Below are 13,067 nucleotides of genomic sequence, written 5' to 3'. Positions count from 1 at the left end.
CTAATCTTGATTCAGAGACATTTATTGTTACATTGCATTTGTCAATTTTATTATTTTTGTCAATATGCCTAAGTAGCGTCCAAGCTAAAAGTATTTTATTGCCTGATTTGCTAGATCTGGTGGATGCTTTATTAAGACCTTAATGGTGGGGGGAAAAAACCCACCCCCAAACTTTTAATTTTGTTCTGTTATTTGCAGAGTAAAGATGGTCGACCTTTGCCAGCAAGGGATAAACATGCCTTAAAGCAATTTGAAGAAAGGTTACGAACACTTAGGAAAAGAGAGAGGCACTTAGAATTCATTGAAAACAGCTGGTGGACAAAATTTTGCGGTGCTCTGCGTCCCCTGAAGGTAAATGGAGTTTTTAAAAAAATTATGCTGTCACTCTTCTCTCAAGTTTTTGTAGTGCCTCTTAGAGACTGAGTTCTTCTATTGAGGCACTATAGCATGATACTTCAGAGTGTGGATTTTGGTGTTCAGATAATCTGGTTTTTAATCACAGGTTCCTTGCTTAGGTCAGACAAGATATGAACCTCTCAGAGCTTCATTTATTTCTTGTGTAATATAAGTATTATAATCGAGTTATTAGGAAATTTAAATAAAAATAAAGGTAAATAAGAAATAAGCTGTTAGCATATTTTCAAGTTTGTAGTTATCTATCAGTAGGAGACCTGAGAACCACATTAGAACAGAAGAACCCTAACTGAAAAATAATAGAATTTGCCTCATTATTAGATTTTAGATGATATTTCTGAAAGTATGCAAAAAGATGTTATTGAGATAGAAAACCTTTTTATTTTCCTTTTTTTGTTTTTCAGGGGCGGGGGGAGCCATTGTTTGCCAGCCTTGAATTCTTGGGATGTTAGTGCCTAAATTTAAGTACCTAGATTGAATTAAAACATTATAATATGACTTAGACTATAAAGAAACTAAAACTGCTGTCCACCGACTTCCAAATTTGCATGTTATATATATACAGGGGCATTTCAGAGACCAGAATTTTATACCATAGTATGTAAGTTGTAATTCAGAAAGTACAAGGAAAAGACTCATATGAAGAATGCAAGATGAAGCTAGAAGGTCCATTTTGGTTAAATTTTGAAAGAAATGTTTCAGAGTATTTCTATCAAAGACAAGTGAGTCTTGTTTAACTTTGGTGCTACTGTTCACTCTTTAAAAACTTAAAAAAATGCATTAACTGCTTATCCTTTTTAAAACCTCCTTTTTTGAAAGAGTTTTTCAAAAATATATTATAATCATGTAATTCTATGTAACCTCTTTTTAAACCTTCTGTTAGAAGTGTGTGTGTGTGTGTGTGTGTGTGTGTGTTTTTTGCTGAGAATCTAACCCAGGACCTAATGCATGCTAGGCAAGTGCTCTACTACTGAGCTATACCTCCAATCCAAAATAAATTGTTTAAGGACTCACTCCAATCCTTTTTCCTAAGATAATTTGTCTTCATAGCAACAAAGGTGTACAAAAGCCTCTCCAACCCTTATTTTAATTCTAGATTCTTTATAATGTCTTATAAATATTCATATCCTGATCTCTGTCATCAGCTGCCTTCTTTTAAACTTCTGTTTCATTTCACTGAGCATATGTTTAGAAGGATTTTAAAATCAACTTTATTAAGTATACAGATTGATTTTGCCAAATATAAATGTATAGATATGTAGAACATTCACATCACCCCCAAATTCTACCTTCTCTTGCTCCTTGAGCTCAGACTCCAGGTAATCACTGATGCCCTTTCTGTCATTAGAGTTTAGTTTTATGCATTTTAGAATTTCATATAAATGGAATCATGGGATATAAAACTTTTTGTCTAGTATCTTTGGCACAGCACAGTAGTTTTTAGATTCATTCACAGTACTTCTTTTCTTTTGGTGGTCATTCCATTGTGTTGCAGAGTGGTAATCTGATATGTGTCTGTATCACAATTTGTTTATCCATTAATCTGTTGGTGGATATTTTGGTTGTCTACAATATTCAAAGTTTTTTTCCATTTGTTTCCTTTCCTCTTTCTTTGAATCCCATGTTTGTGTTGGTTTGCTGATGATGTTCAACATCTCTCTAAGACTCTGTTCACTTCATTGTTCCTTCCTTATGTACTCTCAGTTGATTTCTCTTCAAATTGCTAACTCTTCTGATGCTCAAATCAGCTGGTCAGTTCTTCTAAAAAACTTTTTTATTCAGTTATCATTTTCCATTTCCAAAATTTCAGTTCACTCTCTTTGTTAGTGTTTTTAAAAATATCTTTATTGGTATTCTTTATTGCTGACACTTCATTTTAAGACATAGCTTTTTAGAGTTTTCTGAATATATTATTTTAAAGCATACTTAAAGTTTTTGCCTCGAAAATCTAATGTCTGGGTTTCCTAAAAAAGTCTGTCAGTTGTCCCCAAATCCATGCACTTTTTGTTACCAATACTTCATTGTTTTTGTTGTTAACACTTAGAAAGTGTTAAATAATATAATATGATAACTCTAGAAATCAGATTTCTCCTTGGTCCCAAGGGTTTGTTGTTATTATCCTTTCTATCATTATTTGTTTAGTGACTTCTCTGGACTGTGTGAAGTCTCTATATTTTTTTTTTTTTTTTTTTTTTAGTGTGACCACTATAGTCCCTGCTCAGTTGGTTTGTTAATGATTAGATATAGATTTTCTTAAACACCTGCAATCAATAAGTCTCTCAGTCTTTAACAGAGATTTTCGTGTGTGTTAGTACACTACTTCAACACCCAGGGAGATACTTTCCAACTCAACCTTAGCCTTCACTTCCTCTTTGTACTCAGTGCTTGTCAGAGGTAGATTTTAGTCCTCAGATCTTTCCTGGTCATGCACAGAGCCCTGAGCGTACACAAGACCTTCTAGATTCTTAGAGATACATCAGAACTTTTTAAAACCCTTATTGATATCTCATTTCCTAGGCTTTTGTTTTAATCTTTTTGGTTAGTTTAATTTTTCCATTGTCCACTGGCTTTGAGGTCATGAAGTTCATAGATTGCTTGCAAATTTTTTTGGCCAACACTCCTTTGAAAAGGCTTTTAGCCTCATGTGAACACCAGTTTAGGTCAAATACAAACAGCCTTGCAAGTGGGGGCTTCTAGAGAAACACAGACAGGCCAAATAATGACAGTTCTTTGGGAATGAGACTAAAAAGTGTCAGCCCTTTTTGCTTCCTTATTTGATTTCTAGGATGCTGAATTTTATGGCTATTTTTCAAGGCTGCTGTGGCGATAGAGTAACAGAATTGGGACTAGAGCAAGTTAGAATGTCATAATGCTCTAGATTCTGAGATTCAGCCATTTTTCTTGAGTAAATGCTCCTATATTGCTGCAACCGTTGGTTAATTTCCAGAATGTTGAAAATGTTGATTCTGATTATTTATGCCAGTTTTCTTAGTGCTTTTATGGAGGAGGAAATTTTCAGAGGTTCTTACTCTTCTATTTTTACTGTGTCACCTTTGTAACTTAGTTTTTATTTCAAAATTGACAAGGTTGCTAGAATATACATTAATATGTGTTCAAGGTTAACCCAACATGATCATCTCTGAAATGATTCCATAAGTACTAACTTGAGTTCTTATATTTAAATATACATAGTTTCCTTGGTCTTTAGAAAGTATTTATCTTTTTTGAACTTTTTTTGTTAGTTGCTCAAAACATTACAATGATCTTGACATATCATACATTTGATTCTAATGGGGTATGAATTCTTATTTTTCCTCGTGTACAGATTGCAGGATCACATTTTTTTTGAACGTTTATTCTGTGTTCTTTTAAGTAACCAATTAAACAATTTAACTCTGGTTCCTATAAGATTGGGAAGATAGCTAAGGATATATTGTATTTTTTACTTTTTTGCCCAAATGGAAATCAAGGGAAGGGAATTTTAACTTGATATACTTCTATGTCATGTTTCTTTACTACAGAGTCTGGCAGGTATACTGCCTTGTGTCACTAGCTATTTCTTATTAACAGACAATTAGGAAGTAATATATTTTATATATTGATCTTTAGTTTTCACCTGGGTGTCAAATATAGGAGCTGGAATCTGATAGAAGAAAAATGTGTAACTAGTAAACTATATTGTAATGAATATATTTTTGCTTTTAGATCATGTGGGGAATATTTTTCATCTTAGTTGCATTGCTGTTTGTAATTTCTCTTTTCCTGTCAAAGTAAGTACAATACACACATTTTTTTTTATTTGTCCTTTTTAGATATACATGACAGTAGAATGTATTTTGACATATATACATGGAGTATAACTTATTCTAATAAGGATCCCATTCTTTTGGTTGAACATGATGTGTAGTTACACTGGTCATTTATTCATATATGAACATAGGAAAGTTATATTCAATTCACTTTACTGTCTTCCTTATTCTGTCCCCCCTCCCTTCCCTTTATTCTCCTTTGTCTAATCCAGTGAACTTTTGTTCTTCCTTCCCCCCACTAATTGTGTGTTATCATCTGCATATCAGAAAGAATATTCAGCCTTTGGTTTTTGGGGACTGTCTTTTTTTTTTTTTTTTACTGACCATGATAGTCTCCAGTTCCATTCATTTACTTGGAAATGCCATCATTTGATTCTTCTTTTATGGCTGAGTAATATTTCCTCAGGTACACACATTTTTTAAAGCACTTATACAAATTCTGTGATTTAGATTTTTGGTGTTAAACTCCATTAGTGTAGCCTGTTCGTCTAAAATAGCTATTCTGACATGAAATATTCTACAGTATTAACTCAAAAAATAACTGAAAGTTTCAATAATAGAATTATTTCTTTATTCTGTATCAGTTGAACAATATCTGTGAGATATTTAAGTGAAGCTTAATTTGTTTTCCATGTTTTTCTTTGACTCAGCTGAATTTTCATGTTTAAATTATAAGATATTCTTTCTAGATCAGTTAAAAATGTGATAGTAAAACACAATTATCTTCTTTATGATTTTCTTTGTTTTAGTTTAGATAAAGCTCTTCATTCAGCTGGAATAGATTCTGGTTTCATAATCTTTGGAGCTAACCTGAGTAATCCACTGAATATGCTTTTGCCTTTACTACAAACAGTAAGTATAGCATCAAGTCATTTTATGTTCCAGCAAACATTCTGATACTGTTAAATTTAAAATTAGTATTCTGAAAATTTGTTAATACTTTAACATACTTATGTTCTCTGCTAACTTGACTTTTTATTTGCATATAATTTCAACATTAGAGTGTTGTTTTAAAGACTATTTTATCAATATATTGCTAAAGTTTTAGTTGAACATAATTTGATTTGGGGTACATTATGTAAGGTGAACTTTTCCAAATAATTTTTGTTTTTAATTTTTTAATAAATTCTTTTATGTATATAAATGTAATTTGATGCTTAATTTTTTTTAGTATTTTTCTTGGGATAATCATACTAAATAACTTAGTAATACTTTGTATCTTTGAGAATTTTTATGTTTTAATGGTATTGTAGTAACCTAATCTAAATCTGAGTTGACATTTTAAATATTTCTCAAATAAAATAATTAAATTTTTAGTTAATTTTATATGACTTCTAGAGATTTCATAGTTTGTATATTAAATTTGATTTTATCTTTTTCTAGGTTTTCCCTCTTGATTATATTCTTATAACAATTATCATTATGTACTTTATTTTTACTTCAATGGCAGGAATTAGAAATATTGGCATATGGTTCTTTTGGATTAGAGTAAGTATATATTGCATTATTATTTTGATGTTTTTCTCATTATTTTATACATGTTCTCCATTTTTACAAATTACATTTAAAATATATGAGTTGTGTCTTGATACTAAGAGTAATGGTAATATTAAACTTTCTCATTTCATGTTAACATAAAAGTGTTTTTGTGTCTACAGCAGTATTTCTTAAACACAAGCCATTTTGTCCCCCTTCTCCTGGAGATATTTGACAATATCTAGAAATGTTTTTAGTTGTTAGAAGCTAGGGAGTTTTACTGTCATCTTTGGATATGGCCCAGACATGCTGCTAAACATCTTGTAGTAAATAGCACACAGACTAATCCTGCCCCAAAGTTAACAGTGCCAAGGTTAAGAAAACCTTGTCTAGAAGATACATTGTTTTCCTTGGTGTTTTACTGCATGGAAACATACTGATGCTCAAAAGATTGCCTTTCCTGTTAGGAGTTATAGATTATTACTGTCAGCCCTCTGTATAAAAGCCCTTGTGGATTTAATCAACTATGGGAAGAAAATGTTTAAAAAAAATTTTTAAAAAATTGCATCTATACAATATTTGCAGACTTTTTAATGTTATTTTTCCCTAAATAATATAGCATAACAACTATTTTTGCAATGTGTACATTATATTAGTTATTATAAGTAATCTAGAAGTGATTTGAAGTGGGAAGATATACAGAAGTTATATGCAAATATTTTGCCATTTTACATAAGGGGACTTGAGCATCTGTAGATTTTGATATCATAGTTTGTCTTGGAACCAGTCCCCCATAGACACTCATGAAGGACAACTGTACGTGATTTGTTATTTCTTCTTACACTCATTTTGAAATAATTTGAGAATTTTAAAATGAAGCTGATTCAGGTAGATACTACTTGCAGCTATGAGTAAAAGAAAACCCAGTTCATTAGTGATTTTAACTAATGCAAGACTTCTTATTATGAAGGTTATCATATATTTAATTTCCCTTTAGTATCGATACATGTGAAAATGTAATCAGATTGTCATAAATTATCATAGACTACATTTTGTAGCAGAATATGATATGAGGATGTCATGAGTATTTCATAGAAATGAATACTTATGAGACATGTTTTTCTACAGTAGTATGTAAAATAATACATATATAAAACCATAAAAATTTACTAATACCTAGAATTTAAACTCATACTTTTGATCTTTAGATAGAAAGGGAGGTAGTTCACAATTCTTATGTACTTCTAACAGATGCTATTGTATGGTAAGTGAAGAAGGTTTGTCTGCAAGCTAGTCACATGAACACTGATAAATTCTGTAGGTCTTTAGTTTTTAATGGATCATTTATAGGATCCTTTGGATATAAATGCTCTGCCGTTATTGAATTATCTTTTTCATTCTTCTAATTATTTGCAATGGCTAAGACTTTTCAGTATTTATTTTGGAACAAAGAAATGGTTGACTGAACTGTGTAAATTATTCTCCATAATGTAAGAGCAGTACTTAATGCTTTACAAGTAAAATATGTAGCTGAAATTTTGTCACTGTCTTTTTTCCTTTCCAGTTATATAAAATCAGAAGAGGTAGAACCAGGCCTCAAGCACTTTTATTTCTGTGTATGATACTTCTTCTAATTGTTCTTCATACTAGCTACATGATTTATAGTCTTGCTCCCCAGTATGTTATGTATGGAAGCCAAAATTACTTAATAGAGGTAAGTGAACTTGATTATTTTTATATTTTATAGACAGTGATCTTTAAGGCAAAGTTTAGTTTTGAGGGCTAGCATATTAACTCACCAGATTAAATTTAATATTGCTAAAGCTGGTTTTTCAGTCAATTTTGAGTAAATTTAGATTTGTTTTATACTTTCTTTTTAATAACCCACAGAATTTCATTTTCATTGTTTCTTAAATGGATCTTGTTAGGTACTAAGTTCCTGAGCATTATCTTAGCACTTTTAAGTAATTTTAATTATACGACTTCCCCTCAAAAGTTTGGTGAGCACAGGATTTCTGTTTATTGATTCTATGAATCCCACAGGAAAGGCTGTCTAAATATTTTATTTGTAAATTACTTGACTTTCTTTCAAAATGATGGGTATCCTGATATCTGACTTCTTGATGATGTTGATCTCCTAAAAGCCAGTTGTGTTTTTTGTTTTAATTAGACAGCAAGTTTAGATTTTTTGACATTTAAATATTTTTACAATAACTGATTCAACCTTTGTTTAGTTTGTTTCTTTGTCCCAAATTACTTTCTTGCTCTATTTCCTAACAGTTCAAATCATATTTGTGTTTCAGAGCCTATTTCAAGCATTGCTTTAATGGAATCTTACATTGCTAACCTGTATTGCCCAGATTTTTTATACTGTACTTCCTACATTCTTTCTTTAGTTTAACATGTAATTAGAAATGAAAAAAATCATAGCACATCAAACCCTCAGTTGATACCATCTATAATATTGCTAAATATTAAAAAGCTAGTTAGTTCATTGAAAATTTTTAAGTAATAATCTAGGTGAATCAGAAAAGGCTTAGATCATAATGGAAGTACATGAACCACCTTTGTTTGACATCCGCTGTGTTAGATCACTGAACCATTTTTTTTTTTACTTCTTAATGACATTTTATTCTGTTTCTGCCTTTTCCCCTGTATGTAGTCTACTAAGTCATGCTTAGTAAGCATTTTTCTAGGAAAGAAGGAAGGAAAGTTATGTTTTGTGAGGACAAAAGACATTCTTTGCCTGCTTCACAAGTCTAAAATTAAGTACTCTATTTCTTTTTAGATGCCCTATTTAAATTAGAAGTTTATTAATGACTTTATGTTTGTTCTGGGAAGCAGCTCTGTTGTTTAATACAGGACCTAAAAAAATTACTGCAAAAAGATCAAATATTAAATTTACCATAATTCTCTTTCTTCTAATTGAAATTTGCATTAAATTTGCCATTTAGAATATCAAATAGATGTAATTAATGGAAAAGAGTATAAAGTTCAAACTATGATTACTTTTTAAAATCCAGGTATAGTTAATAATATAATATTTTCACTTTAACTATATATTCATCTTTCAGAGCAATGTAACTTCTAATGATACTAAAGGCAATACAACCATTTCTGTGCCAAAGAGATGTGATGCAGATGCCCCTGAAGGTAAAGCAGATTTTTTTGAACAATCTTGTACTTTATCATTTTTTTAGAGAAGACATACCTTGTGTTTTGCTGTGTTAAGCATTTGATGCATCTATTTTAATGTGTGGTAACAAAGGAACTTTCAGCTAGTAGAAGATGGTAAGTGTCTTTAACAGAATTTCTTGGTGATGGAAGGATTTCCATTAAGGAATCAACCATTATCAATTCGTTACTTAGGAAGTAACAAAAGGTAGTTATTATTTTTTACATTTACTAATATAATAAGCAATTACTAATAAATGATTTTTTTTGTTGTTTTAGAAAATTCCAAGAAAGTTTTTTGGAATCTGTAAATTCTGAGACCAAAAGCACCTATAATTTGGAACAATTTTTAATCCATCCTTATCACTCTAGTTTATAGTAATAGTATTAGTTATAATAGCAGTTAACTTGTAAGCACATACAGTTGTGTTTGAGCACAATATTTCACTGTTTTGACAAAATCTCTGACTTTGCTCTTAACTACTGTATATTTTAGAGAATGATTTTTTTTCTATTTTCCATGAGTTGTAAAAGTGATCTTTTTTCTTTGAATATTATAGTATTCAATTCTGATTAAAGACTACCAGTTGATTTTTTTCAAAATGTATAAAAACTTTTTCTGTTTGTCTTCAAAATGCTTTTATTTACTGGTGTCAAATATGGTATATTTATTACTCCATGTGTCAAATATAGTATATTTCTCATTCATGCATTACCATTATCAAAAACATAACTTCTGAGGTTTTATTTTAGATGGGTAAACTATATAATGTGATAGGGAGTAATAGGAGCAGTTATAGAGAACAGGGATAGCCTAAAGGAAGAAGTGAGTAGCTTTACCTGTTGGAGATTATTGTAGAGTAATAGTTAAGAATAAAGTTGTCAACAGATACTAGAGCTGTATTTCAAGATGAAAGAAGAATTTATCTGGCTTGTGTCAAGGTAAGGCTGTTCTATGCCAAGAAGAAAATTGCATGAACAAAATTAAATTATACAGGTTTATGTTCAAGAGGGACACAAAACATTATTGTTTTTTTTTTAATGCATTAGATATACTATTGTATCATTTTTAAGTTATGGGAGTAAGTATGTGATGGAGGAATGAGATTACAGAATTAGAAACCAGATCATAAAAGATCTTAGAAAATGATTGAAGAGCTAATAAAGAGTTTTTTAAGTAAGAAAATAGAAGTTATCATCTGATTTATTTTCAGTAGGTTATTTATAATAGTTATATAAAGAAGGGATTTAAGAAATTGAGACCAGAGCATGGAAATAAGTTAGGGGTAGGGGACCTATCTATAGTAATCCAATAAGATGGTAAAAACTTGAATTAAATATAAGTCATGATGATAGAAAATGATAAAAGAAATTTGTGAAATAAATTTAAAGAATTTCTGATTGCTTAGATCCAAAGTAGTGATGGAGAAAACAGATTCTAGAATGACCCTCCAGTTTCTAATTAGTTTTATAAATTTTGATATTACTACACAAGATAAAAGTTACTAAGATTAGAGAGAGATATAAGACATGTTCAATTGACTTGAAATGTCATGGGGACATTCTGTTGGAGATTTCACAGGCAACCAGATATAAATGTAAGGGATTCAGAGGACAGAGAGTAAGAAGAGAATGGAGACTGAAACTCAGGAAATCATTTTCTAAGGGCAAGCAGATAGAGAAGGTACAGGGAAGACAAGAAAGAAGAAAAAACTAATGGAGGTAAAACTAATTTCATTGAATAGAAAGAACAGTAGTCACAATTTATATTACTTTGTTGAAATTATTAATAGATACTTAGAGAAGGTATGCATGGCAAGTTGAATTATTGTTTTGTTTTTTAAAATTAGGAAAGACTTTAGGGTTGATGATAGATTGGAGGTAGCGGAGCAGAAGAGGTTGAAGAAAAATGTCAGCAAGGCTGATTGATAGACCAATATTATCCAATTCGGGAGAATATGATTAAAAAGGCATAATGTGCTAGAAAGAATGAGGCACACCTCTTTCTCTAGATCACTAAGAAGGAAACAGGATAATAAGTCTTGGATAATAAGTTTTTACACTCTGAGGGTGGCAGGAAGTGGTATTTCTTGATTAGCTATGAAATATAAGTTCATATCATCTACTGAGAATAGACTATTGAAGAAAGTGGCAAAAATTTTTGATAGTCTGTGAAGGAAAATGTATGGGTTCTGACTGAAGATAAGGTAATGATAGGTAAATATGTGAAGGGACAGAGATGAAATTATCAATTTCTATTTTTGTTGAACAAATCTGAACAACTGGTATGATTGTTATTCATACCAATTTGGAGAAGGCATGACTTGAGGAATTGAAGTGGGATTGGGGATATAAGTATGGGAAGCAAAGTACACACCGAGGGTTAGAGCATCAGCTGACCAACCAGAGTCCAGAGGCATAGGAAATAAGGAAAGAGATCAAAACTAGAGAAAGGAGCAAAGTCAAGAGATGAGATAGAAAAATAGAGATTATTTTACCTTGTATGAAGAAATAATAGTTTAAATCTTACTAGTATGAATAAATACTACTTAATGTTTGAATCTACTTTATTAGTGACTTTATTCCTAGATGTTTTATTATAAAATGATATATACATCACAAAGGAGGGTCAATAGTTAAAGTGCTTCTGGTTATCATCTTTAGCTAAATGAACATAGAAAGAAAAATTAGTATTGGTTTAGTTTAGTTTTGTTTTTTTAAACTAAGGGGGTAGTTACCTTGAAGATCTATTTCCCAAATTGTTATAGTGGTCTTGAAACCTTAGAAAAACAAATAAAAACATAGGTTTCAAGAATATATTTTACTGATAAAAGGGATTTTAAAATGTCCCTGTGTTGCTGAACTGCATGAATTAGTATATTATAGACCTTTTGTCAAATGAGACACTTGTCTATAACTTTTTTATGAATAACATTCAGTATTTTTGTTCTTTAGTCTGATCTAATTTACTGTGGTTAAAATGACTCTTTGAACTACCATTTTTCTTAAACATTTCAGTTGTCTCATCTTTTGAAATGTTACTTTACAGTACAAAAATTTACCCTTTAGGTTTATGGATTACATTTACTTTTCCTAATCCTTTTTTTTTTTCTATATCACATATCTAAACATTTAACTTGCTTGTACATGCTTGAAAGAAGATAGTAGAAATAAGGTAATTGAATTTGGGGTAGCAGGGTAGTTTTTTTTTTTTCTCCCAAGAGACTGTAGTTTATTTTTTTTTTAATTTTTTTTTTTATTGGTTGTTCAAAACATTACAAAGCTCTTGACATATCATATTTCATACATTTGATTCAGGTGGGTTTTGAACTCCCAATTTTACCCCCAATACAGATTGCAGAATCACGTCGGTTACACATCTACATTTTTACATAATGCCCTATTAGTAACTGTTGTATTCTGCTACCTTTCCTATCCTCTACTATCTCCCCTCCCCTCCCCTCNCCATGAACAGGGTATATTTTTCCATCTTCTAAGATCTTCTTCTACTTCTCTTTTTAGGGTTTTGTAGTTTTCATTGTATAAGTCCTTCACCTGTTTTGTTAGGTTGATTCCCAAGTATTTTATTTTTTTTGAGGATATTGTGAATGGAGTGTTTTGAGACTGTAGTTTAAATATTGATAGGGTAAGATGAAAAGAACATGATATTAGATATATAAGAATAGTCTGGAAGTGGCATATATGGTGAGAGACTGGTACAGTTGTATCCATTTAAATGGAGACTAAGAAATTTAACAGGTAGGGAAAAAATTCAGTACTGTTATTTATGATATTTTGGTGAGAACATTGGAATAGAGTAGATGATATGATAGTATATATAATGCATAAGATATTTAATGTGATCTTTTGCAAGTAGTAGAATTTTTGTTGTTTTTGTTCTGTGGTGCTGGGGATCAAAACCAGGACCTTGTACATGCTAGGCAAGTGCTCTACCACTGAGCTGCCACCCCACCCCTTGCCCCAGCAAGTAACAATCTTAGAGAATGATTTTTAGATTTGGAAATGAAATAACAGCATGATAATATAGGTTATTTCCAAGATTGCTAGTTTCCCTGAAAAAATTTTTGGCAACAAATTCTAAAAATATGCACATTTATTTCTTCTTAATATCAACCACATTTTAGAGACTTTTTACAGTAATATTTTATTCATGTGTGAGTTGGTCTGACATTT

At 30.8% G+C, this 13,067-nt stretch overlaps 1 protein-coding gene across 2 annotated transcripts in view; it reads left to right on the top strand.

The window, feature by feature from the left end:
* Lmbrd1 (LMBR1 domain containing 1) overlaps positions 1 to 13,067 on the top strand; it is a 102,047-nt gene that overhangs the window by 65,343 nt on the left and 23,637 nt on the right. For both annotated transcript variants that reach the window (XM_015487897.2, XM_015487896.2), the window contains exons 9-14: positions 199 to 351; positions 4,120 to 4,184; positions 4,973 to 5,075; positions 5,607 to 5,711; positions 7,264 to 7,413; positions 8,774 to 8,852. In XM_015487897.2, the coding sequence (XP_015343383.1) occupies positions 199 to 351; positions 4,120 to 4,184; positions 4,973 to 5,075; positions 5,607 to 5,711; positions 7,264 to 7,413; positions 8,774 to 8,852 (655 nt within the window). The remainder of the gene's footprint in view (positions 1 to 198; positions 352 to 4,119; positions 4,185 to 4,972; positions 5,076 to 5,606; positions 5,712 to 7,263; positions 7,414 to 8,773; positions 8,853 to 13,067) is intronic.

Source organism: Marmota marmota, unplaced genomic scaffold (assembly GCF_001458135.2).
Source record: "Marmota marmota marmota unplaced genomic scaffold, marMar, whole genome shotgun sequence".
In the NCBI taxonomy this organism is placed as follows: Eukaryota; Metazoa; Chordata; class Mammalia; order Rodentia; family Sciuridae; genus Marmota; species Marmota marmota.
This window is presented reverse-complemented; position numbering and strand designations above follow the sequence as displayed.